This window comes from Tachyglossus aculeatus, chromosome 16 (assembly GCF_015852505.1).
Source record: "Tachyglossus aculeatus isolate mTacAcu1 chromosome 16, mTacAcu1.pri, whole genome shotgun sequence".
In the NCBI taxonomy this organism is placed as follows: Eukaryota; Metazoa; Chordata; class Mammalia; order Monotremata; family Tachyglossidae; genus Tachyglossus; species Tachyglossus aculeatus.
In genome coordinates, this window is record NC_052081.1 from 1,338,111 (window position 1) to 1,365,279 (window position 27,169).

General features: G+C 54.3%; 1 protein-coding gene across 5 annotated transcripts; it reads left to right on the forward strand.

Annotated features, from left to right (window-relative positions):
- Positions 1-25,767, forward strand: UAP1 (UDP-N-acetylglucosamine pyrophosphorylase 1). 5 transcript variants are annotated; one of them, XM_038758374.1, is made up of 11 exons: positions 1-116; positions 13,676-13,980; positions 15,583-15,787; positions 16,291-16,466; positions 16,896-17,068; positions 18,130-18,323; positions 19,385-19,525; positions 20,080-20,268; positions 22,160-22,210; positions 23,222-23,288; positions 25,351-25,443. In XM_038758374.1, the coding sequence occupies exons 2-11, from the start codon at positions 13,698-13,700 to the stop codon at positions 25,441-25,443; spliced, it is 1,572 nt and encodes a 523-aa protein (XP_038614302.1). In that variant the 5' UTR covers positions 1-116; positions 13,676-13,697. The 5 variants fall into 5 exon arrangements, with proteins under 5 accessions (XP_038614302.1, XP_038614301.1, XP_038614305.1 ...); XM_038758373.1 differs by lacking the exon at positions 1-116 and adding an exon at positions 5,883-5,958; XM_038758377.1 differs by lacking the exons at positions 1-116; positions 22,160-22,210 and adding an exon at positions 5,883-5,958.
- The last annotated feature ends 1,402 nt before the right edge of the window (positions 25,768-27,169 follow it).

Genomic DNA, 27,169 nt, shown 5'->3' on the forward strand with positions numbered 1-27,169 from the left:
GTGACTCTCGCTGGCGAAACCGAAAGCCTCGGACTTTAACGAGCGCCGTGTCCATAGAAGTCTGGCCCCGGACAGATCCCGGAGGAATCCGCACAGAGGAAGTGTCTGTAATAGTCGTGAGTTTTCCCTATTAAGCTCTGGCCCTGGGGAAACCTTGACCCTGCTGGCCTGTCCCCAGCAGTTCTCTTTCTGCCTCTGGTCGTTTTCCCCTTCGGGGCCTCTTGAGAGGCGGGCAGGTTCAGCGGGAATCTGGGAATAGCTGGGCCAGGTGGACGGAGCGGCCTCACCTGTGGTTGGCCGTGTGCGCCTGGGTGTTGAGGTGGCCCAGGGGGAGAAGATGGAGGAGGGGGTCTGGGAAGCCAGGAAGAGCTGGGTTCTGGTGGGTTTCGAGGGAGGATGGCACAAATTGGGCTAAAGGAGTGTGGGGCGGGGGCAAGAGTGAGGACAGCCAGAACGCTCACCTAATAATCATAGTTATGGTACTTGTTAATTGCTTACTACGTGCCAAGCACTGCTCTAAGAGCTGGGGTAGATACAAGTTTCATCAGGTGGGGCACAGTCCCTGTCCCTCATGGGGCCCACACTCTTAATCCCCAGTTCACAGTGAGGTAGCTGAGGCACAGAGAAGTGAAGTGACTTGCCCAAGGTCACATAAGACGTGTGGCAGAGCCGGGATTAGAATCCAAGTCCTTCCGACTCCCAGTCCCGTGCTCTCTCCACCAAGCCGTGCTGCTTCTCGCATCGGTCGGCTTAGGGTCCCCGCGGCTCCTTTTGGGCCCGGGGAAGCGGGAAGGGGGATCACCAACTTCTCCCTGGTGAAAAACTTGGGAGACCCCTCCCCCAGATCCCTGTACCTCCTTTTCCTCAATTGTAAAATGGGGATTTAATATCTCCCACCTACTTAGACTGCGAGCCCATGTGGGTCCTGATTATTTTGTCTACCCCAGTGCATAGTACAGTGCTTGGCACATAAGCGCTGAACAAATACCACAATTATTATTATTACGTTTGTATATGTGAGTAGTATGTGTATGAGTGGCTGTGTGGGGGACTTATCTTTGCTCCCAAGGACTGAGCTTCCCTCAGGCTAACTTGGGAAATGCCAAGCACACCTGTAGCTCAGGAACACACCCTGATGGGAGTGATGATTATCCCCGTTTTACAGATGAGGAAACTGAGGTCCAGAGACCTCAACTAAATCTGTCCAAGGAGACACAGCGATTCGAAAGCAGAGATAGGGGTGGAACCCTTATTCAGAATTCTTCAGAAATAACACTTCTTCCAAGAGGCTTTCCCTTATCATTTCTATCCTCCGACAGCTTATAGCCCTGCTAATGCCGCTTGAGGTCTTCCTTGCCACCTAAGCACTTACAACCTCTTGACCCATAACCTCTCCTGACCATAATTACATGTAAGCATTTGCTCATCTGCATGTCCCTATCTTCCTTACGTCTATAAATTACTTTAATATTTGCCTCCCCCTTAGACTGTAAACTTTTCTTGTAATGGTTTTTGTTAAGCACTTAGTAATTATCAGGCACGGTACTACGCTCTGGGGTAGATACAAAGCCAATCAGGTTGGATACAGTCCGTGTCTCAAATGGGGCTCGCGGTCTTAGTCCTCATTTTACAGATGAGGTAACTGAGGCCCAGGGAAGTTTAAGTGATTTGTTTGAGGTCACCCAGGAGAGCAGTGATGGAGCTTGGAGTAGAACCCAGGTCCTTTTGACTCCCAGACTCGCTCTATCCACTAGACTGTGCTGCTTCTTTTGAGGCCACTTTCATAAGTGTTCAGTACCCAACAGACTGTAAACTTTTGAAGGCAGGGATCATGTCTAACTCTGAACTCTTCCAAGCGCTCAGTATAGTGCTCTGCCCACGGGAGGGGCTCAGTCGATACAAGTGATGAATTGCTGGAACGACTGAGGTACCCCAACCTCCAGCATTAAGCCTGGCTGCAGCCAGGAAAGACCGGACTTAAATAAATTTATTTATTTTACTTGTACATATCTATTCTATTTATTTTATTTTGTTAGTATGTTTGGTTTTGTTCTCTGTCTCCCCGTTTTAGACTGTGAGCCCACTGTTGGGTAGGGACTGTCTCTAGATGTTGCCAATTTGTACTTCCCAAGCGCTTAGTACAGTGCTGTGCACACGGTAAGCGCTCAATAAATACGATTGATGATGATGACCGGATGCTTTCCTTGGGAGGAATGGCAGGGGCAGGGAACCCGATACCTCACGCGCCGTGGTGGCCCCGCAGATGCTTTCTGGCCACGTGGCAGTGCCAGGCAGACATTTTGACACCATTCCAAGCTACAGCGGGTGGCTGCAGTCGCAAATAGGTGGTGCGGCGGCTATCAGCCGATCCTCCTCGTCCTCCTCCCCGATTTCTCAACAGCCATATGTTCCTAGGCTATAAATTTTGTTCTCCGTTTGGCCTGACTTTATCTCACATCCTGCTGGGTCTCGCCCAGGGGCAGGGCGCAGTGTGTCTGAGGCACAGTTTGGTCTTCTTGCAGACAAGGAAGTAGGTTGCTACTCTTTCTCTTACCTGCTGTCTCCTCCCCTCACCAGGGACTGTGCACTCGGCTTTGGTCCTCTTGGCACTCACCCCAGCCCCACAGCACATAATAATAATGGTATTTAAGTGCTATGTGTCAGGCCCTATGCTAAGCATTGGGGTAAATATAATCAATCAATCAATCGTATTTATTGAGCGCTTACTGTGTGCTGAGCACTGTACCAAGCGCTTGGGAAGTACAAGATGGCAACATATAGAGACAGTCCCTACCCAACAGTGGGCTCTCAGTCTAGAAATATAATTGAGTTGGACACAGTACCTGTTCCACATAATGATTGTGATATTTAAACGCTATGTGCCAAACACTGTTCTAAGCGCTGGGGTAGATGCAAGGTAATCAGGTTGGTCCCTGTCCCACGTGGGGCTGTCTTATTCCCTGTTTTACAGATGAGGTAACTGAGGCACCGAGGAGTGAAGTGACTTGCCCAAGGTCACACAGCAGACAAGTGGCAGAGCCAGGATTAGAACCCAGGTCAACTGACTCCCGAGCCCATAGTCTATCCATTAGGCCATGCTGCTTTTCTACTATCAGTAGTTATTACTACTACTACTGCAGCTTTGGGATCCACACATATCCATATCCTTCTACCCTTCTATTACCCCTTTCTGTATTTTATTGTAATGTCCGTCTCCCTGGGTAGCTCCTTTCGGACAGATATTTTGTCTACCCACTGTATCATACTCTCCCAAGCGTTTAGTACAGTGCCTTGTGCACAGTAAGCACTCAATAAATCGATTGATTACTACTGCCACAAACTTCTCCTGGGCCACCCCCTCCCTACCTGCCCTCCCCTGGCAGAGTGGATTGAAGCCCAGTCCGTGGCACTGTAGACATCACAGTAGACATCACATCTTACCTCCTTCCCTTCCCCACAGCACCTGTATATATGTATATATGTTTGTACATATTTATTACTCTATTTTATTTGTACATATCTATTCTATTTATTTTATTTTGTTAGTATCTTTGGTTTTGTTCTCTGTCTCCCCCTTTTAGACTGTGAGCCCACTGTTGGGTAGGGACTGTCTCTATATGTTGCCAATTTGTACTTCCCAAGCGCTTAGTACAGTGCTCTGCACATAGTAAGCGCTCAATAAATACGATTGATGATGATGATGATGATGATGATCACAGCCGACGGCTGTATGGCCCACCCGGGATTATGGAGTAGGTTCTCTGTAGACAGCTGCATTCATGTGGCTTCTGCAATAACAATCCCACCTTTAATCTTATTTTCTTCTCCACACAAACAGCAGGAGGCCGTGTTGCCTCCGTGAAATATTGATTGGATCTCCAGTGACCCTTAACCCTGCTGTGTTACCGTGTCTATTTGGATTGACAGAAGAGCCAGGACTGTGGGTCTCTCGTTGGCCTTTTCAGTCGAACGCACCCCCATAGGTGAAGTTCATCTCTGGGGGCACCTTTTTTTGAGTATAAGGGACAACAATATAGTCGATATAGTGGTGCACAGTACTGAGCACTTGGGAAAGTATATGGACCCCCTCCCACCCTCCAGGTGCTTACAGTCTACCTTGTGAGCCCCCCATGGGACAACCTGATCACCTTGTAACCTCCCCAGCGCGGTGCTTTGCACATAGTAAGCACTTAATAAATGCCATTATTATTCTTGGGGGAGACAGGCGGGCACATCAGAAGAAAACAGATATAACTGGCAATAGCAAGCAGAGGGGAAGATGCAGCATAGGGTAGGGGGATCTGTGGGCAGGATACATCAGGCGGCGCAGCGTGCCTCAGTGGAAAGAGCCTGGGCTTGGGAGTCAGAGGTCGTGGGTTCGAATCCCTGCCCCGCCACTTGTCAGCTGTGTGACTTCAGGCAAGTCACTTCTCTGGTCCTCAGTTCCCTCATCTGGAAAATGGGGTGAAGACTGGGAGCGCCATGTGGGACAACCTGATTACCTTGTATCCCCCCCAGCGCTTAGAACAGTGACCAGCACATAGTAAACGCTTAACAAGTGCCATCATTATTATTAGTGGTAGACTGTGAGCCCGCTGTTGGGTAGGGACTGTCTCTATGTGTTGCCGACTTGTACTTCCCAAGCGCTTAGTCCAGTGCTCTGCACACAGTAAGCGCTCAATAAATATGATTGATTGATTATTAGTGGTAGTAGTGCATCAGCCTACTGCATCAGATGCATCAGACTACTGCATCAGCCTTCTCTCTGATCTCCCATCCTCGTGCCTCTCCCCACTTCAATCCATACTTCACGCTGCTGCCCGGACTGTCTTTGTCCAGAAACGCTCTGGGCATGTTACTCCCCTCCTCAAAATCTCCAGTGGCTACCAATCCATCTGTGCGTCAGGCAGAAACTCCTCACCCTGGGCTTCCAGGCTGTCCATCCCCTCGCCCCCTCCTACTTCACCTCCCTTCTCTCCTTCTCCAGCCCAGCCCGCACCCTCCGCTCCTCTGCCGCTAATCTCCTCACTGTACCTCGTTCTCGCCTGTCCCACCATCGACCCCCGGCCCACGTCCTCCCCTGGGCCTGGAATGCCCTGCTCCCTCTGCCCACCCGCCGAGCTAGCTCTCTTCCTCCCTTCAAGGCCCTACTGAGAGCTCACCTCCTCCAGGAGGCCTTCCCAGACTGAGCCCCTTCCTTCCTCTCCCCTCGTCCCCCTCTCCATCCCCCCATCTTACCTCCTTCCCTTCCCCACAGCACCTGTATATATGTATATATGTTTATATACATGTATTACTCTATCTTGTACATATCTAGTCATTTTATTTTGTTAGTATGTTTGTTTTTGTTCTCTGTCTCCCCCTTTTAGACTGTGAGCCCACTGTTGGGTAGGGACCGTCTCTATATGTTGCCAACTTGTACTTCCCAAGCGCTTAGTACAGTGCTCTGCACACAGTAAGCGCTCAATAAATACCATTGATTGATTCCCAAGGCCCGCCGGACCGCGCATGCGCCTGAAGGACAGGGCCGCGTGGCCGCCCTCCAACCGCTCGAGTCGCCAACGTGAGGACGGGGCGCTGACGTCACCCGGCCCGCCCTCCAATCAGGGCGAGCCTCGGCAGGGGCGGGTCCCGTCTCGCGCCGGGGCGCCCGCCCCCATTGGTCCGCGGGGCAGTGACGTCGGCGCGCGAGCTCCACGGGCGGGGGCCCCCTGGGGCGCTGGGGGCGCTGACGTGTCCGCGCGCGGGGGGCGGGGCCGGGCCGTGTGCCCCGCCCCGCCCCCTGGCGGCCGGGCCCTGCGGTGTCCCCCGCCTTCCTCGGCCCACGCTCCATATATAAATATATATATATATAAATATATATATATATTTATTTATATGTAGGGCCGCCCAGCGGACCCAACCGCCGCAGGAGCCCGGAGACGGAAGCGGGAACCCGGACACGCTGCCGACACACCGGTGGGCGTCTAATATGGCATTCCTTAAGCGCTTAAACTATGTGCCGGGCACTGTACTGAGCGCCGGGGTAGATGCAAGCAAATTGGGGTGGTGTTAAACGCTTACTATGTGCCGGGCACTGTACTGAGCGCTGGGGTAGATGCAAGCAAAGTGGGGTGGTGTTAAACACCTACTATGTGCCGGGCACTGTACTGAGCAGTGGGGTAGATGCAAGCAAATTGTGTTGGTGTTAAATATTTAGTATGTGCCGGGCACTGCACTAAGCGCTGGGGTAGATGCAAGCAAATTGGGGTGGTGATAAGCTCTTTCTGTGTGCCGGGCACTGTACTAAGCGCTGGGGTGGATGCAAGCAAATTGGGTTGGTGTTAAGCGCTTACTATGTGCCAGGCACTGTACCGAGCGCTGGGGTAGATACAAGCAGATTGGGTTGGTGTTAAGATCTTCCTGTGTGTCGGGCACTGTACTGAGTGCTGGGGTAGATACAAGCAAATTGGGTTGGTGTTGAGCGCTTACTATGTGCCGGGCACTGTACCGAGCACTGGGGTAGATGCAAGCAAATTGGGGTGGTGGTAAGCGCGAACTATGTTCCGGGTACTGTACTGAGCGCTGGGGTAGTAGATGCAAACAAATTGTGTTAGTGTTAAACGTTTAGTATGTGCCGGGCACTGTTCTAAGCGCTGGGGTGGATACAAGCAAATTGGGGTGGTGTTAAGCGCTTACTATGTGCCGGGCACTGCACTAAGCGCTGGGGTAGATGCAAGCAAATCGGGGTGATGGTAAGCTCTTTCTGTGTGCCGGGCACTGTACTAAGCGCTGGGGTAGATGCAAGCAAATTGGGGTGGTGTTAAGATCTTTCTGTGTGCCGGGCACTGTACTGAGTGCTGGGGTGGATGCAAGCAAATTAGGGTGGTGTTAAATGCTTACTATGTGCCGGGCACTGTACTGAGCGCTGGGGTAGATGCAAGCAAATTGGGGTGGTGTTAAACGCTTACTATGTGCTGGATACTGTACTGAGTGCTGGGGTAGATGCAAGCAAGTTGGGGTGGTTTTAAGCGCTTTTTATGTGCCAGACACTATACTAAGTGCTGGGGTAGATGCAAGCAAATTGGGGTGGTGTTAAGCCCCTTTTGTGTGCCGGGCACTGTACTAAGCAATGGGGTGGAGACAAGCAAATTGGGTTAGTGTTAAGATCTTTCTGTGTGCCGGGCACTGTACTAAGCGCTAGGGTAGATACAAGCATATTGGAGTGGTGTTAAGTGCTTTCCATGTGCCAGTCGCTGGGGTAGATGCGAGCAAATTGGGGTGATGCTAAGTGCTTTCTATGTTTCAGGCACTGTAGTAAGCGCTGGGGTACGTACAAGCAACTTGGGTTGGTGTTAAGCGCTTTTTGTGTGCTGGGCACTGTACTAAGCGCTGGGGTAGATGCGAGCAAATTGAGTTAGTGTTAAGCTCTTTCTGTGTGCCAGGCACTGTATTAAGCGCCGGGGTAGATATGAGCAAATAGGATTGGTGTTAAGCACTTTTTATGTGCAAGACGCTACTAAGTGCTGGAGTAGATGCAACCAGATAGGGTTGGCATTAAGCTCTTTCTTTGTGCCAGGCACTGTACTAAGTGCTGGGGTAGAAACAAGCAAATCGGGTTGGATGTAGTCCCTGGCCCACGTAGGGCTCACAGTCTCAACCCCCAGCGTGGCTCAGTGGGAAAGAGCCCGGGCTTTGGAGTCAGAGGTCATGGGTTCAAATCCCGGCCCCGCCACTTGTCAGCTGTGTGACTTTGGGCAAGTCACTTCACTTCTCTGTGCCTCAGTTCCCTCATCTGTCAAATGGGGACGAAGACTGTGAGCCCCACGTGGGACAACCTCATCACCTTGTATCCCCCCAGCGCTTAGAACAGTGCTTTGCACATAGTAAGCGCTGAATAAATGCCATCATCATTATTATTATTATTTGGCGGAGGAGGGTATTGAGGCCCAGAGAACTAAAGTGACTTCCCCAAGGTCACACAGCAGACAAGTGGCAGCACTAGGATTAGAACCCATAGCCATCTGACCCTCAGGCCCGGGCTGAAGCCGGTACGTCGTGCTGTGTGCCCGTCTGAGGTGAGAAGCGGGGGTTGGCGAGGAAGAGAAAGAGGGGTCTGTAGAGGGGCTGACGTGTGTTATCTCCCGCCCCAGATGGGCAGAAAGGGAAAGTTGGGGGGTTTCGGAGGGGGTCCCCAAGGAGCCCTGTGCCCCCAAGTCTGGCCGAAGCTGCCGCAGGACCCGGGGGGCACCGCCCCACCCGGGCTTCTCCTCTCCAGAAGCCCCAGCAAGGTGGGCACCTCCTTTTATTAGTCCAGGGTGGCAAGCTGTAGTGCCACCTGGCAGGGGCGGGCCCCACCTTCCAAAGCCGTTTCCACGTTGTCCACAGGAGGAAAATCGGGAGGCCACTCCATTCATTCAGCTGTATTTATTGAGCGCTTACTGCGGGCAGAGCACTGTACTTAAGCGCTTGGGAGAGTCCCCTGCAACAATAAAGAGGCCTTCTCAGACTGAGCCCCCTCCTTCCTCTCCCCCTCATCCCCCCGCCTTACCTCCTTCCCCTCCCCACAGCACCTATATATATGTATATATCAATCAATCAATCAGTCGTATTTATTGAGCGCTTACTATGTGCAGAGCACTGTACTAAGCGCTTGGGAAGTACAAATTGGCAACATATAGAGACAGTCCTGTACATATTTATTACTCTATTTTATTTGTACATATTTATTCTATTTTATTTTGTTAATATGTTTTGTTTTCCGCCTCCCCCTTCTAGACTATGAGCCCACTGCTGGGTAGGGACCGTCTCTATTTGTTGCCGACTTGTACTTCCCAAGCGCTTAGTACAGTGCTCTGCACAGTCTCCCCCTTCTAGACTGTGAGCCCACTGGTGGGTAGGGACCGTCTCTGTTGCCGACTTGTACTTCCCAAGCGCTTAGTACAGTGCTCTGCACAGTCTCCCCATTCTAGACTGTGAGCCCACTGGTGGGTAGGGACCGTCTCTATTTGTTGTCAACTTGTACTTCCCAAGCGCTTAGTACAGTGCTCTGCACAGTCTCCCCCTTCTAGACTGTGAGCCCACTGGTGGGTAGGGACCGTCTCTATTTGTTGCCAACTTGTACTTCCCAAGCACTTAGTACAGTGCTCTGTGCACAGTAAGCGCTCAATAAGTACGATTGAATGAATGAATTAATTAATTAATGAATAAAGAGACACATTCCCCGCCCACAATGAGCTCTTCTCGCCCTGCACTTTCCTCCAGCCCTCCCCTCCCACAGAGCGGGACTGGGAGGCCAAACTTGCGCCAAGGTGTCAGGATGGCAAGTGGGACGGTGGCGGCGTTGGCCCAGTGGCCAGTCTAGTCCCCCGGCCCTCATCCGGCAGGGCGGCAGGACGTTTGGAGGGCGGGCGGTGCCCATCGTCTCTGGCCCGGACGGCCTTGCCCTCATCATCATCATCAATCGTATTTATTGAGCGCTTACTATGTGCAGAGCACTGTACTAAGCGCTTGGGAAGTCCAAATTGGCAACATCTAGAGACAGTCCCTACCCAACAGTGGGCTCACAGTCTAAAAGGGGGAGACAGAGAACAAAACCAAACATACTAACAAAAGAAAATAAATAGAATAGATATGTACAAATAAAATAAATAAATAAATAAATAAATAGGTTTGCTCTCCGACCAGAATCCCCTACCCGCCATTCATTCCCCGGGTCCTCCTTCCGTAGCGTTGGGTGGTGGCCTTCCCAGACTGAGCCCCTTCCTTCCTCTCCCCCTCGTCCCCCTCTCCATCCCCCCCCATCTTACCTCCTTCCCTTCCCCACAGCACCTGTATATATGTTTGTACATATTTATTACTCTATTTATTTTACTTGTACGTATCTATTCTATTTATTTTATTTTGTTAGTATGTTTGCTTTTGTTCTCTGTCTCCCCCTGTTAGACTGTGGGTAGGGTAGGGACTGTCTCTATATGTTGTCAATTTGTCCTTCCCAAGCGCTCTGTACAGTGCTCTGCACATAGTAAGCGCTCAATAAATACGATTGATGATGATGATGGTGGGGGACGGAGTTGAAGGGCAGAAGGGCCTGCTTCTCTCCCCAGCCCCAATCCCGAAGCCGCCACCTTTCCTGATTAACCGTTGATGGCCTCGGAGCTGGTATGTTCCGGGTGGATGGGAGCCAGGGTTTAAGGAGCGGAGCTACAGGAGGGGGAGGTTATTCCACTCTCTTTCCCCCGCCCGTTAAGAGTGTGCGTCCACAAATGGCCTTCCGTCCTCTACCAGCCCCTGCACCTCTCCGAGCCCTTCCTTGGCCTAAAACTCATTCATTCAGTCGTATTTTTTGAGCGCCTACCGTGGGCAAAGCACCGTACTAAGGTCTCGTGTCTGTCCCTTCTCCTGGCATCTCTGTGCTTAGCCCGGAGGACTGTCTTCCCCATTAGAGTGGAAGCTTCTGGGGGACGGGGAAGGGGTTTCCTGCTTTTGTTGTGAACCCAAGGCTTAATCCAGCACAAAGGTCCCAAAAGGTGCACGGGCCCGTCCCCTCTTCCGCCACGACTACCACCGCAGTGGCTCCGGGGAAGATTTTTGCCTTTTAGACTGTGAGCCCACTGTTGGGTAGGGACTGTCTCTATATGTTGCCAACTTGGACTTTCCAAGCGCTTAGTACAGTGCTCTGCATATGATTGATTGATTGATTGATTGCCTGCTGTGGGGAAGTGGGTCCTGCTGGGGTTCCAGAGCACCATCGGGGAAGGGGACGGGGCACGGACAGCGTGGTTTTCGCCAACCAGCCGGAAAGGCGGGCCGCGGAGCTAAGGCGCCATTAGGAGTTAGCCATTACTCACCCACATTCATGGCACTTACGCAGTTTTCAAGTTCGTGTCTGGAGGCAGCGTGAAACGTTTTCACAACCGAACTGTTATTAACACTTATGCAAAGCCCGTTGTGATTCATAGGCGGGAGATGGCAATCTGGCCGGCCCGCAGCGGCGCTGGTTTGGCGTGACGGGATCCTCTCCCAGACGCTAACGGGGCAGGGGAGAAGCAGTGTGGCTCAGTGGAAAGAGCCCGGGCTTTGGAGTCAGAGGTCGCAGGTTCAGATCCCGGCTCTGCCAATTGTCAGCTGTGTGACTTTGGGCAAGTCACTTAACTTCTCTGTGCCTCAGTTCCCTCATCTGTAAAATGGGGATGAAGACTGTGAGCCCCCTGTGGGACAACCTGATCACCTTGTAACCTCCCCAGCGCTTAGAACAGTGCTTTGCACATAGTAAACGCTTAATAAATGCCATCATTATTATTATTAGGGGCCCCCGGGACCCTCTGGACTCCCAGTTCGGGACCTGTCCTCCTCGGCCGCCCAAAGTCAGGGAAGCCAAGCCTCAGTACGGTGCTGCAAACGCAGTCAGCCCTCAATAAATAACATTGACCGGCCGACTCCTCCGCGTTGAGCCCAAACTCCTCCTGCTCGGCTTCAAGTTTCTTCAACTCTTCCCACCTTATGTCTTCTGCTTTCTTCTAGAGAAGCAGCGTGGCTCAGTGGAAAAAGCCGGGGCTTTGGAGTCAGAGGTCATGGGTTCAAATCCCGGCTCCACCGCTTGTCAGCTGTGTGACTTAGGGCAAAGTCACTTAACTTCTCTGGGCCTCGGTTCCCTCATCTGTAAAATGGGGATGAAGACTGTGAGCCCCACGTGGGACAACCTGATCACCTTGTAAATTCCCCAGCGCTTAGAACAGTGCTCTGCACATAGTAAGCGCTTAATAAATGCCATTATTATTATTATTAGTAGTAGTAGTAGTAGTAGTAGTATTCATCCACTCCCTTCTTCTTACTGCACTGCGCTTTCGATTCTGTGACCCCTCACTCCATGCCCTCCTCCCCAGTCAGAACTCCCTTCCTCCCGCAGCCTGACGCTTAGTACAGTGCTCTGCACACAGTAAGCGCCCAATAAATACGATTGATTGATTGATTGACGGACCGCAGTCCTCCAAACATTTAAAGCCCTCCACCTCCAACGAACCCTCCCGGATCAGCCCCCAGAACCCCAAGTTGTATTAACCCAATCAATCCATCAATCGATCGTATTTATTGAGCGCTTACTGTGTGCAGAGCACTGTACTAAGCGCTTGGGAAGTACAAGTTGGCAACATATAGAGACAGTCCCTCCCCAACAGCGCGCTCACAATCTAAAGCCACCAACCATCTGTAGCACTGGTTTCTCACCCACACCCCAACCTCTGCGCTTTTGTGTGTATGTTTAGTCAATTACACAATCAAGTATTTGTAAATCTTCCTTCTGCTTCCATCTATGGAAGCTTTATTTGCACTGGGATTTTGACCCCTCTTGGTTTTGTATTTCCCAAGTACATAGTGCAGTGCAGCCGTAATAATCACTGTGGTGTTTTAAGTGCTAGCTATGTGCCAAGCACTGGCATAAACGCAAGAAAATTGGGTCAGACACAGTTGGGTCTAGAGGATAGGGAGAACTGTGAGGAAACTGAGCCACAGAGAAGTGAAGTGACTTGGCCAAGGTCACACAGCAGAGGCATGTTAGCCAGGATTCAAACTTAGGTCCTCAGACTCCCACCAGTTTAGGCAGCTTCTTAGTGCGGTGCAGTACTCCCATGGGGTGCTCAGTAAATACTACCACTGCTAACCTTTGTACCCTTTACTCACTCCACCCTCAGCCTCACAACACTTATATAAGTATCGTAATGTATTTATTTTTATTAATGTTTACCTCCCCCTCTAGACCGTAAGCTCCTTTTGGGCAGGGAACGTACCTACCAACTTTGTTTTATTGTGTCTCCCAAGTGCTTAGTACAGGCCATTTGTCTGCATTGTGACCTTGGGCAAGTTACTTCACTTCTCTGTGCCTCAGTTTCTCATCTGTAAAAAGGGAATTAAGACTGTGAACCCCATGTGGGACAGGGACTGTGTCCGGCCCGATTATCTTGTATCTATCCCAGTTCTTAGTAGAGTGCCTGGCACAGAGCCAGTGTTTAACAACTACCATAATACTATAGCAACAATAATAATAATAATCATTGTTATTATTATTATTATTATTAAGCCCTCAATAAATATGATTAATTGCTACGATTACTACACCCCCCTGAAGCTTGAATTGAGCCATGGCCTCCCCAAGGAGAGACATGGGACAGGAATGGGCATATAAGCCACAGAGCTACTAGTTGGAGGAGGTGGCATGTGGACCAGTGCTTGTTCCCGTGGAAACCAGAGCTAACTTTGGGACCATCCACATTCATAGGCTCGCCCTGTGGAACTGCCAATCCAAGTGTCAGCTGACTGGTCGAACTAAAAATGGAAATCTGTTAATGACAACACTTTATGGCATCCTGATATCCCCCCCCACCTTCCATCTTGGCTAGAAATGACACGCTGATGACATTTGAACGTAGAATTAAAAATAGAAAATTTTTCTGCCTCCTTGTGGGCCAGAGTGAGTAAATAGAATTATCACCAAGGGAATTTCCTGAGTATCTAGTGTGTGCGGGACACTGTACTGAGCGCTTGGGTGTATAGTTTAGTGAGAATCTATCAATAGGATTTACCGACTGTTTGCCATGGGCAGAGCACCATCCCGAGTGCCCGGGCACAGTTTCTGGGGTCCCAGTCTCGAGTGGGGGTGGTCCCCGGGCCACTGACCTCTCTCTGTTCGTCCGCCTTCCAGGCGTGGGCTGTGCCTCGGGGCCATGGACACGGGACAACTCCGGAACCGGCTGTCCCGAGCCGGCCAGGACCATCTGCTGCAATTCTGGGAGGAGCTGACCGAGCCCCAGCGACGGGAGCTGTTCCGGGAGCTGGAGGCCATGGACTTCGAGGAGCTCAACGGCTTCTTCCGAAGAGCCATGGACGGTTCCGATCAGGCCGCGGGCCAGGGGAAGGTGGACGATGCCCGCATGGAAGCGGTACCCCGGGACATCCTGGGCAGCACCAGCCGGGATCGGGAGGAGCTGGACGCTTGGGAGAGGGAAGGTACGGTGCCCTGGAGGCGAGGGGTGGCTGGGTGCCGGGTGAAGGGGGCACGTGGGCATGATGAACGCCCGCAGGTTGGGCCTAGGGGAGTCCCGGCCCCTCGAGTGGTCCACAGTGCGCACCCATCACTTCCTACATCCAGGTCTCCAGATTGGGGACACGCTCGGACGAATGCAGTAGAGAGACCTGAGGGAACCCGGTCTCTAAGCAGGAGGGCTAGTGGCGGGTGGGCCGGCTGCCCGGCTCGTAAGGTAGTCCCCTGAATGGGCGAGGATCGCCGAGGTTGGCATCGGGCTCCGGGGGAAGAGCTTGATTTGGGGAGCTCACCTGAGTAGTGGGGATTTGTCTGTCACCGTCATGGATGAATGGCAGATATACAGCACAACACACAGTGTGTAAGTAGAAAACCAGGGATCCTCCACCTCTTCTTCCTCCTCCTGCTCCTCTTCCTCCTTCAAACCAGGTGGAGTCTTGCCCTCCCTCTCCCTTTTGCAGCGAGTCCCGCCTGCTCGGTGCTGACGAGGAGGCTGCGTTGCTCCAGGCCTGGGGAGGGGGCCTTAGCTCTTGGGACAGTTGTGCTTGGGGCAGCGGGCCAAGCAGGAAGTCATCCAGGAAGTGTTTGAGCTCGCCAGACCCATTGTACAGCCGGCCGCCGCTCCGTCTCTCTGCGACCCATGGGTGTCTGCAGGAAAGACGGCCGCATTTTTGCCGCGGTCAAAGTGAGGCCACTGAGGACTCTGCCACCTGGGGGGCTCGTTCTGGGGGTCCAGAGCCAAGGGCCGGGATTCTGCCTGGGCTCAGAGCTGAGGGCAAGGCCGGCCCTGTCCTGGCTGGAATCCCAGGGCCCGGCATGGCTGGGGGAGGGCAGACCAGGACCTGGCGCAGACCCTCTTCTGGGCCCTGCCTCCCTTCCAGGTGAGGGTCAAGCTGCCCCTTGAAGGTAGGGAGCTCCCCATGGCTGCTGGGAATTGTCATCCCAGGAAGTGCATCTCCTTGGCATCTCCCAGACGATCCCGGGAGTCCCTCTGCCGCAGGGCCTGTTAGAAGTCCAGCCAGCGGTACACTTGAGCGGACCTCCACTGGTCTCGTGGGCCAGGCTCTGCCAGGCCTATTTCGGGGGAAACCCCATTCTCGCCCCATGGCTGGGAGGGAAAGGAGGAGCAGGGGGAGCCGGAGGAGCAATGCCCAATCCGGTGGCAATTGGGTTTCTCCAGCTTGGCATCTGGGGTGCCCACAGCAGCATCAGCCGGGCTCCCGTCTCCGGTGCCTGCTGGCTCTCCTTTCTCACTTGCCTCAGCCTTGTGCCCCTGGTGGGACGGCCATAGCCGCCCACCAGCAGGCTGCTCTAAATGGGCCCCTCTGACAGCTGGTACCCCCTAGCCCTCTCCCCCTGCTCTCCACCTGGCCACCTCCCCAGACCTCAGGCCCACCAGCCCCTTTTGGCCCTGTGAGCCTTCAGTCTTAGAACTGCGAGGTCGAGTCCCGCGTCGGCCCATTTGCCATGGCCGGTTACAGCAGCCGGGGTCCATCCGTGAGGAAATGAGGCTCCTCCGGGGTGGGACCGGCGTTCCCCGGTCCTCAGCGTTGGCGCTTCTCCCCCAGGCCTGCTGCACATTTCCCAGAGTAGAGTCGCCGTTCTCCTCCTCGCCGGGGGCCAGGGGACGAGGCTCGGGGTGGCCTACCCCAAGGGGATGTACGACGTGGGGCTGCCTTCGCACAAGACCCTCTTCCAGATCCAAGCGGAACGCATCCTGAAGCTGCAGCGCCTGGCGGAGGAGCGCCTCGGCCGCCAGTGTACCATTCCTTGGTGAGGATGGGGGCCGCGGCTGGGGGCGGTGGGGTCACGGGTCGAGGTGTACCTCCATCTCATCTAACTCACCACCGACACCCTCGTCCGCATCCTCCCTCTCGACTGGAACTCCCACCCCCTCATATCTGACAGACCATTACCTTCAAAGTCCTCCTAAAATCACATCTCCTCCAAGGAGCCTTCCCTGAGTAAGCCCTCATTTCCCCTCCCCACCCTCCCCTCTGTGTCGCCTACACACTTGACATTCACCCTATCCCCAGCATCACAACATTTTCATATAGGTCCTTATTCTCTGCCACTTCCCCCATCTGTAATGGATTTGATCGTCTCTCTCCCTCTGTAGACTGTAAGCTCCTTGTGGGCTGAGATCACTTCTACAAGCTCTGTTGCATGGTATTCTCCTAAGCGCTTCATTCCGTGCCCTTCGCAGAGTAGGGATCCGATAGTTGCCGTTGACTGACCGATTGGTTCCAGCCCTTGAGTTCCCTGTGTCCTGGCAGGTACATCATGACCAGTGGCCGGACGATGGAATCCACCCAGGAGTTCTTCTCTAAGCACAGACACTTTGGCCTGAAAAAGGAAAACGTGATCTTCTTCCAGCAGGGAATGCTGCCTGCCATGGGCTTCGATGGGAAAATCATCCTGGAGGAGAAGAGCAAAGTGTCCATGGCTCCAGGTTTGTGTGGGAGCCTAGTCTGGGGACAGTTTGGGGAGACCTCTGGACCTTGGTGGGCCACTGAGCGTGGCCCCCAGGGACGACGGACGGCAGGACGGGATTCTTCCCACTGACCTTAACCCCCGGAGGTTTCTTCCCTTTGGCCTCCAGCATCCCTCTCCCCCAACTCTCCACGCAGACAGGCTGGGCCCTTAGCCGATGGCTGTCCAGACCAACACCCTCGCCCCTCAGTTATTCGATCCAACAACCGATGGTATGGATCATCTTTATTGAGCGCCTACTGTGTGCAGAGCACTCTACTAAGCACTTGGGAGAGGACAGTACAACAGAATCCATAGATTCGTTCCCTGCCTTCAACGAACTGACAGTCCAGACAGGGAGACATGAATATACTGACTGCTCACCATCTGGCATTTATCCACCCCACAGACGGGAATGGTGGCCTGTACCGGGCCCTGGCTGCCCAGAATATCGTGGAGGACATGGAGCGGAGGGGCATCTGGAGCGTCCACGTCTACTGCGTGGACAATATTTTGGTCAAAGTAGCCGACCCTCGGTTCATCGGCTTCTGCGTTCAGAAAGGAGCGGACTGTGGCGCCAAGGTAACGGCCTGGAGGCCCGCACCCCGTCTCCTCCGCTCTGGGGCCGGAATCCCAGCACTCGGGGCCGGGGCCACAGAGGTCATCCAGAGCAGCCCCCCGCCTCCCGGACCCACGGGCCTCGGAAGGAGTAGAAACCTCTCAGCCTCTCCAGGAGCCACGGCAGTGAAGGACAGGTTGCCATCGGGAAGAGTTAGGAAAAGTGAAAGGCGGAAAGGGATGGCTAGGGAGAGCCCCAGAATGGCCCAGTGGCTTCTGGAGTTCTGCCACCCGCCTGGCTTCGGGACTGTGCAGCATGCCAACTCCAGTCATTTGTCACCTGTTCTGTTATGCCAGCTCCGGGTGCCGGACCCGAGGTCCATCCTTTGAGCCCAGGCACATTACACAAGTGTGGGATTCTTGTGTTTTCAAGTCTTCTTGGCCCATCCCTCTCCTCTTCTTTTCCTTCTTTTCCTAATCTTCCCACCCTGTTCCCAGCCATTGCCAAGTTTGACATTCCCTCCCTGCCCCACTGCCTGGTGTTCCGCTCTCTCCCTGTTCTTTGGGAGGCCTCTCCCTGCCCCCTTGGGATACCAAGGGCTCAGTACAGTAAACTGGACGCAGTAGATGCTCAGGAAATAGCGTTGGGACCACCTTCGCCCCTCTTGCCATCCCTCTTCCTCCCTACCAGGCAAGACTGGAGTCCTGCAGCGCGGCTGCGAGGAGGGTCTGGGGCTAGAGGCTCAGTGGGTGTGGGAGATGAGGACGGGGGACTGAGGCATCTCCACATGGGTGATGATTTCTTCCTAGACTGCGGTTGGGGTGGTGAGGATGTAGCTCCTCTCAGCGTCTGGAGCATTCTGTCAGGCATTGGTCCATTTCCGGATAGCGCTGGGATTGGGGCAGTGAGGGCAACCCACTGGGTGCCTCGGCGGACTGGAGCAGCCAGATGGGACTGGTTTGGGATCAGGGGCCAGACCCCGGCAGGGGAGGTGAAGGGACCACCTGGCAGTCTGGGGCCGGGCTCTGATCCAGACCGGGGTCATCGCTCCCCACTCCTCCTCCCCCCTACCCCCGTCGGTCAGGTGGTGGAGAAGACGAACCCTACGGAGCCGGTCGGGGTGGTGTGCAGAGTGGACGGCGTATACCAGGTGGTGGAGTACAGCGAGATCGCCCTGGGGACGGCCCAGAGGCGCGGCGCGGATGGCCGGTTGCTTTTCAACTCGGGGAACATTGCCAATCACTTCTTCACCGTGCCCTTCCTCAGAGACGTGGTCAGGTACGGACCGCCGGCCCCCTCCGTCCCGTCTCCCACCCAGCCGCCTGGCGGAGAGATGCCGGGGTCCCCCTTCCGTGAGCTAGCCCGATGCCAGGTCTATTCTAGCGCTCTCCAGGCTGCCCCTGGGCTTGGTACCTCGGGAAGACACCGAGCCGGCCTGGGCCGGCCTCTCCCTTATTTGCAGAACTCTGGGCGCAGGGCATGTAAGTCTCCAGCCAGTGTCCCTGTCTCTAGACAGATAATAGACTGTGAGCCTGTTGTTGGGTAGGGACCTTCTCTATATTGTTGCCAACTTGAACTTCCCAAGCGCTTAGTACAGCGCTCTGCACACAGAAAGCACTCAATAAATACGATTGAATGAATGAATGGTATATAAGCACTTACTATGTGCCAGGCACTGTACCAAGCCCTAGAGTAGATATAAGCAAAATGGGTTGGACGTAGTCCCCATCCTACGTGGGACTCAAAGTCTTTAATCCCCATTTGTAAGATGAGGGAACCGAGGCCCAGAGAAGTGAAATGACTTCCCCAGGGTCACACAGCAGACAAGAGGAAGGGCTGGGTTTAGAACCCAGGCCTGGGCTCTAACCACTAGGCCAACCTCCACCTTCCCAGAGCGGGACGAGGACGGGAGAGGTGAGTGTGGGAGCGATCACGGCTCTGGGGCAGAGATTGCCTGGAGTGGAGATTTGACTCAGTTCCCCCAACTGGCAGGGAAGAGTCCACCCGGGGAAGCCTGGCTGTCTGGTGGAACAGCTGCTGGGTGCCCTCCGGCTCATTGGGCAGGGGGGTGCCAGGAGTCACTGACTGATGGGAGGGGTCGGTGTAGGGGCCAGCCCGGTTCCCCTAAATGGGGCGGAACAGCGGCCTGGTACCGAGGGCCGGCAGCTCTCGATCTCCGTCCGACCACCAGTTGACCCCTGCAGCCCGGTAGCCATTGCTACGATCACTCTGGAGCCTCTTTCTGATGGATCTGTGCACCTTCTCCTCCCCCTGCACTCTGTCCTCTCACCTCCCTCCGACCCCGCTCGGTCGTCATGGTCCTCCTCCTCCTCCTCCAGGATCCACGAGCCCCAGCTGCAGCACCACGTGGCCCAGAAGAAGATTCCGTGTGTGGACCCTCGGGGGCAGCCCGTGAAGCCCGACAAACCGAATGGGATAAAGATGGAAAAATTCGTCTTCGATATCTTTCAGTTTGCCAAGTAGGTGCTTCGCCGGGCCCCGGCCCTCAGCCCAGCGCTGGATGCTCAGCGGGCCCGGGGCTCTGTCAAGGCCGTGACAGCGTGACGGATTAGTCAGGTGGCAGGCCTCTCTCTCAATCAATCAAGGGGATTTACTGAACGCTTACTATGTACGGAGTGCTGTACTTAGCGCTTGGGAGCGTACAGTAGAGCAGAGTTGGTAGACATGTTCCCTGCCCAAAGTTCCTCAGCCCCGCTTTTAGATTAGATTAAATCCCTGGGACAGGGGTCAGGCCTGATCTGATGATGTGCTGTGCACACAGTACTGCACACAGTAAGCGCTCAATAAATGCGAGTGAATGAATGAATGAATGTGGGTCTATCCCAGAGCTCAGCACACGTCCCGGCATCCAAGAAGCATTGGTTAAATGCCAAAGTTGTTGTTCTCCCCGAACAACGTTTGGGAAGCATCCACATCGGCTCTTTTGGGTCGTCGGAAGGATTTTGGAGGTGAGGGAGGCAGCGGCGAGAATGAGGAGCCGCAGCATCATGTTTGGTGCCCCCCCAAACTCCAGGACATTCGTGGTATTCGAGGTGTTGCGGGAGGACGAGTTTTCCCCGCTGAAGAACGCCGAAAGCCAGAACGGAAAGGACAACCCCACGACGGCCCGGCACGCCCTCATGTCCCTGCATCACTGCTGGGTCCTCAACGCTGGGGGACACTTCGTCGACGAGAATGGCTCCCGCCTGCCTGCCATCCCCCGGTGAGTGCCACCCCTCTCCCATTCCCCTCTCCCTCTCCTGCCTCTCCACCCACCCACCACCCTCAGGCCACCGTAGCCTCTCCCGGGTTGATCTCTGATCTCTCTGCGAAGCTAAATGTGAAGGAGGCCGGGTAGGTGGCACTCAACTCCACGAGGGGATTTCTCCCCTGGGACCTACTGGGGCAAGCCCACCGTCACAGAGACAACAGCGAAGAAACAACACTTTTTCTCTCATTGGCTTCAGGGAAAATTGGCCTTTCTTTTTATTTTTATGGTATTTGTTAAGCGCTTACTATGTGCCAGGCATTGAACTAAGCGCTGGGCTGGATACAAACTCGTCAGGTTGGACACAGTCCCTGTCCCACGTGGGACTTACGGTCTCAATCCTCATTTTACAGATGAGGTAACTGAGGCCCAGTGAAGTGACTTTTCCAAAGTCACACAGCAGACAGGTTGGGGGGCCGGGATTAGAATGTAGGTTCTTTTGAGTCTCAGGCCTGGGCTCCATCCACTAGACCACACTGCTTCTTTTGTTCCCACTGAGGGTTGCATCACGCTCTCAATCAATGAATCGTATTTATTGAGCGCTTACTGTGTGCAGAGCACTGTACTAAGCGCTTGGGAAGTACAAGTTGGCAACATATAGAGACAAGTCCCTACCCAACAGTGGGCTCATGGCCGGTTCACACCTCGTCGGATTCCTTTTGCTGCCTCGCTTGGTCAGAGCCCGTTCTGTCCCCCGGCCCTGCCGGACTATAGCTGGGGACGGCCACTGCCCCTTCTGGAGGTCCCTCGCCCCCTCCTCCAGGCCTCTGGCCACCCGAGGGCCATCCGGCCGACCCCCCGGGGAACGGGCTGAGACCCCGCCTGAAGCCGAAGGTGGCCTCACGTGGCCTCACCACCAATGGGAGCCCCAAACTAGCAGCTGTGTGGCCAGACCCACCTTGGCGATCTTCTCTGGGAGCACGGTCACCTCCCCAGACCCCAGTGGTTCCCTTCGAGCTGGGGCTCTCTCGTCACCACGGCCGGATCCCGCCCCAATCCCTCGAGGCCAAACCGGCCCCATCCCCATCGGAGCATCCCAGGCAGGAGATGGTGCCGGGACCCAGGGTCTCGGGTGGTCCCGCGGGGCCTCCTGAGCGACTGCCGGCTGAGTGTCCCGCTCCTGTCGGTTCTGGTGGTTCTTGCCTACCTCCTGGTTACCGTTGGGATGAACTCCCCTCTGCTCCCCGCCCTGTTTACTCTTAAAGCTCCCGAATTAGTCAGTGTCAATCAGTGGTATTTATAGAGTGCCTACTGTGTGCAGACTGCTGCACTAAGCAGATAATCATTCATTCATTCATTCATTCAATCGTATTTATTGAGCGCTTACTGTGTGTAAGATATTAATAATTCTGGTACTTTTTAAAGTGCTTGCTACCTGCAAGCACTGTTCTAAGCACTGGAGTGGATACAAGTTAATCATGTTGGACTCAGTCCCTGTCCTACAAGAGGCTCTCACTCTTAATCCCCATTTCACAGATGAGGTAACCGAGGCACAGAGAAGTGAAGTGACTTGCCCATGGTCACCCAGGCGCGTGCCGGAGCCGGGATTTCATTCATTCATTCATTCATGCAGTCGTATTTATTGAGCGCTTACTGTGTGCAGAGCACTGTACTAAGCACTTGGGAAGTACAAGTTGGCAACATATAGAGATGGTCCCTACACAACAACGGGCTCACAGTCTAGAAGGCTTTCCGACTCCCTTCTGATTTCCAGGCTTGCGCTCCGTCCATTAAACCACACTGCTTCTCTTGGGAAAGTAGAGTACAACGGAGTTGGTAGCCGTATGGGTCCAGGTTCCACTTGGCCCGGCCTCGCCCCCATTAACCCTTCTTCATTCCCACTCAGCAGTGCTACCCGCGGAAGGTCAGAGTTCATCTCAGCCGATGCCAATCACAAGTAAATATCCCCGGGGGCCGCCGTGCATGGTGACGGGGCTCCGCTTCCCAGGCACTAACACGCGTTGCGGATGAGCGGTGGTCCGCCCGGCCCCTCCGGGGGTGCCGCGGTGGTCCGTGGGGCCGCGGTGGAGGAGTGCACTGCTTCCTGGTGTCAGGTGCCGGTGGACTGGGACTAACACACGATGGGTGCATGCCGGCCCGGGGAGCATGCTTCGGCTCGGGGCCTGGCCCGCGGCCGGCTAGCCGGGGCGGGGTTCCTCTCAGGGTCTGGCACACGGGGCCCGGTCTTGCCTCCCCTGCCAGGCCGGCCGCACTCCCCAGGCCCACACTGGGAGAGCGGGAGCCTGGACGAAACCCTGCTCACCGACATCCTTGCCATTGGTAGTCGCCAGCTTGCCCTAGGCTGGGTCTCCCCTGCCCGGGCCCGGTTCCCTCCCAGCTGCTTGTGAGGCCAGACGGTCTCCGGGGCCCTAGGCTGGGGTGGGGTGGGCCGCTCGTGGGTCTTCCCTGGTTGGTGGAGGTGGCGCTACCGCTTGGAGAGATTCTGTGGCCCCGGGAAGGTCGGGCCCCCAAGACAGTGGGAACGATTCGCTGGGGGCCACTGACCCCACGGTCAAGGGTCACCCCCGCAAACCTTGGGGCGGGGCTCCCCAGCCACCTAGGGGATCCTGCCTCAGCCCGGCCAGCGGACGATCAGTGTGAACGGCGGGCCCGGTGTGGCTGGGACACTCAGAACCGGCCCGAGAGGGTCCGGTGGCTCCGTCCCGGGGCCATGGATCTCGCCACACCTGCGGTTGTGGGGTCACGCACACGGAGCACATTTGAATGGCGGAATCTGCCGGGAGCCCGCTGCCCGCGGACCGCCACCCAAGTTGGCTGGGAACCCTCCCCTTTTTCACTGCTTGTGGCCACGGGGGCCTGTCTCAGGAGTTGACCGGACAAGGGGATGGATGGCCTCTTCATCCGGTCTTTCTTTCTCTCTCTTTCCCCACCCCACCCCTTCTCTCAGCCTGAAGGACGCCAATGACCTGCCAATCCAGTGTGAAATCTCCCCACTCATCTCATACGCTGGAGAGGTAAGTCTTCCAAGCTGAGGTAGTGGTGATGGGGACCTGGGCCGGGCCCTCGGGAGATGCAGCGCCAAGAGTCCCGTTCCCTGCCCTCAGGGAGCTTCCGCCCTAGCAGGGGCGATGGCCCGGCTGACATCCCGGCGCCTTGTTGGGGTTGGAGCAGGGAGATGTCACCACGCAGGGGCCTGTCGGGAAGGAAGGGTGTTGAGGGAGGAAACCGCCACCTGCTCACGGCCCAGATGTCTGGGAGTCCTACGGCTGCCGCGACCTGGGCACGGAACATGGATCCTGCTCTGCTGCCCTCAGAAGCCCCCTGCTCTTATTCCACCACCACCCTCGGACAAGCAACGGGAGAATCCAGGGCACCGGGAAACTATCCTATCTTAGGGTGGGCAGACCGAGTGGCAGCTTATTCACAAGTGCTCAGTGGACCCCTCAGTTGGTTTACTTCCACTTCCTCTCCCCATCTCACCCCGCAGCGACCCTCCAGACTTCCACTCTACTTGCGTACTCGCGCCCGCACAGTAATCATAACCATCCTCGTGGCATTCGTTTTGGCACTTACCCGGTGCCAGGCACTGTACTAAGCGCTGGGGTAGATGCAACATTCAAGTGAGGCACGGGGGAGGGGGGCTCACAGTCTCAGTGGGAGAGAGAACGGGTATCTCAGCCCCATTTTACAGGTGAGGAAAGTGAGGCAAAGAGAGGTTAAGTGACTTACCAGCTCACACAGCAGGCAAGTGGCAGAGCGGAGATTAGAACCCAGGTCCCCTGACTCTCAGGCCTGGGCTCTTTCCACTAGTCTTGTGGCCCCGTAGTGTAGCATTTCTTTATTGGCGTCACCCACCATATTTCTTCCAACTCATGTCACCATCCCCTTTTCCTCCTTTCCGTCTATAAATTATTTTATGGCGCATCGCCCCTACTTGACTCCCGTTGGGTTTTTGCCTACTAACGTGATCATCATCATCATCAATCGTATTTATTGAGCGCTTACTGTGTGCAGAGCACTGTACTAAGCGCTTGGGAAGTGCAAATTGGCAACATATAGAGACAGTCCCTACCCAACAGTGGGCTCACAGTCTAAAAGGGGGAGACAGAGAACAAAACCAAACATACTAACAAAATAAAATAAATAGAATAATGTACAAGTAAAATAAATAAATAAATAGAGTAATAAATATGTACAAACATATATGCATATATACAGGTGATGGTACCTGTGATGGTACTCTCCCCAATATTTAGTCTAGTGCTCTGCACATAGTAAGTGCTCAGGAAATGCTATTGATTGCTTGATCCTTTTTCAGAACTGGGTGGCATGGGGATATCCTTCCATCTCTGCCTCACTGTGGGCCAGCCCTCCATAAGCTTCCATTCGGGCACAGGCTGGATCCCTGCCTTGGTTTTAATCCTGGCTCTGCCGCTTGTCGGCTGGGTGACCTTGGACAAGTCACTTAACTTTTCTCTGCTTCAGTTCCTCATCCGTAAAATGGGGATGAAGACTGAGCCCCATGTGGGATAGGGACTGGGTCCAACCTGACTACCCTGTATCTGCCCCCATTGCTTAGAACAGCGCTTGACATATATGTATATACGTTTTTACATACTTATTACTCTATTTATTTTACTTGTACCTATCTATTCTATTTTGTTAGTATGTTTGGTTTTGTTCTCTGTCTCCCCCTTCTAGACTGTGAGCCCCCTGTAGGGTAGGGACTGTCTCTATATGTTGCCAGCTTGTACTTCCCAAGCGCTTAGTACAGTGCTCTGCACACAGTAAGCGCTCAGTAAATATGATTGACATGTAGTAAACGCTTAACAAATGCCATCATCAGTTGTTTCTCTAGGGAGGAAGCTGAGCAGCGTAGTAGTACTAGGGGGGATTAGAGGAAGAGAGGCTCGCAGCCTGCGCTGTGCTCTTCTCGCCCTACCTGGTGGGCCGCAGCAGGGCAGGCAGAGAAAGGGACGAAGACGGAGTCAGGATTAGAACCCGGGTCCTTTTGCCCTTCCCACTAGGCCCTGCTGCTCTCCTAACAGCTGTTGTCTCTTTCCCCTCTCCCGCCAGGGCCTGGAAACTTATGTGGCGGGCAAGGAATTCCGGGCCCCCCTCATCATCGATGAAAACGGGGTCCGCGAGCTAGTGGAGAACGGCATCTGAGCGCGGAGCCAGTGTCCGGCCGTGGGGACCACGGACCCGGACCAGCGGCTGCCATGGCCTTGGAGTGGGCCCGTGGTCCGACGCCTGCATCATAGCTGGCTCCCGCTCCACTGCGTTCCAGCGTTGCGGAAGATCCGGCCCTCGGGGGCTCACTACCGATCCCAGGATCCCAGGTGGACGGGTCTCCCAGGCCCAAGTCAAACGCGGCCCCGGACACTCCCCCGGCTCTGGCATGGTGACGGGACCTCTCCGTGGCCTTGAGCTGGGGAAATTTATTTTTGCAGTTGTACATAGTAATAAATAATGGATGCTTCGGGGCTTTTACGCTACCAAGCATTTGGTGCTTTCTTTCCTTGGATACGCATGCACAAACAACACCGTTTCCTAGTTTAATTGGACAGTGAAGTAAATTCTTGGGGCGTGTTATTTGTCTCCCACTTAGCGTGTGGGACCTGATTATCTTATATCTACCCCAGCGCTCAGTACAGTGCTTGGCATGTAATATGCGCCTAACAAGTGCCACTCTTATTTGTATTATTGCCTTGCAAGATACTCAGCCCGGCCAGCTTGGGGTGGGGGCCGGGCACAGCAGGCAAATGAGGCAGGGCCTGCAGCGCTCGAGCTGCTTTGGGGTGGTCTTGCCTTCCTGCTTCCAGGCCCCGGGGACCTTCCGTCGGAGTCATTATCCTGTTCTATTCCTGGCCTTCCGAGCCAGCCCCGGGGCTCAGATGGCAACTGGGCTCTTTTCAAGCGATTAGTACAGTGTTGTGCACACTGGAAGCACCCAGTAAATACAATTGATTGGTTTCAGGCGAAAATGTTCTCTCCTCCCTTTCCCTCTCCCTTTTGGCTCTCCTTCCTTCCTTTCTCCCCACTGACCCAAAGGAAGCTGCAGGCATTCCTTCCCAGGAGTATTAGCCCTGTTTCTCCTACCCACCTTTTCCCGCTGCCCTCCACACAGGCGAAGAGGGAGCTGGGGGGATCCCGGCTCCGCCAATTGTCAGCTGTGTGACTTTGGGCAAGTCACTTAACTTCTCTGGGCCTCAGTTACCTCATCTGTAAAATGGGGATTAACACTGTGAGCCCCCCGTGGGACAACATGATCACCTTGTAACCTCCCCAGCGCTTAGAACAGTGCTTTGCACATAGTGCTTAATAAATGCCATTATTATTATTATTATGATGATGAAAGGAACCCTGGCACCAGCTCGGCACAGTGGTGGCTCGAGTCAGACCCGTGGGGGTCTGTGGGAAACTTAGCTGCTTGCCCTGGGCAAGGGCTAACCTGCCCCCCTGCCCCTGTGACAAACATCCCCTGGGGTGGCTCAGTGGAAAGAGCCCGGGCTTTGGAGTCAGAGGTCATGGGTTCAAATCCCCATGCCACCAGTTCATTCATTCATTCATTCAATCGTATTTATTGAGCGCTTACTGTGTGCAGAGCACTGTACTAAGCGCTTGGGAAGTACAAGTTGGCAACACATAGAGATGGCCCCTACCCAACAGCAGGCTCACAGTCTAGAAGGAGGAGACAGACAACAAAACAAAACAAATTAACAAAATAAAATAAACAGAATAGTAAATATGTGCAGGTAAAATAGAGTAATTCATTCAGTCATATTTATTGAGCGCTTACTGTGTGCAAAGCACTGTACTAAGCGCTTGGGAAGTACAAGTTGGCAACACATAGAGATGGCCCCTACCCAACAGCAGGTTCACAGTCTAGAAG

Coding starts and splice junctions, on each gene's coding strand:
- UAP1 (XM_038758374.1), top strand. CDS start 13,698: ATGGACACGGGACAACTCCGGAACCGGCTGTCCCGAGCCGGCCAGGAC. Junction 18,324..19,384: donor TTCCTCAGAGACGTGGTCAG/GTACGGACCGCC, acceptor CTCCTCCTCCAG/GATCCACGAGCCCCAGCTGC. Junction 20,269..22,159: donor CGCCTGCCTGCCATCCCCCG/GTGAGTGCCACC, acceptor ATTCCCACTCAG/CAGTGCTACCCGCGGAAGGT.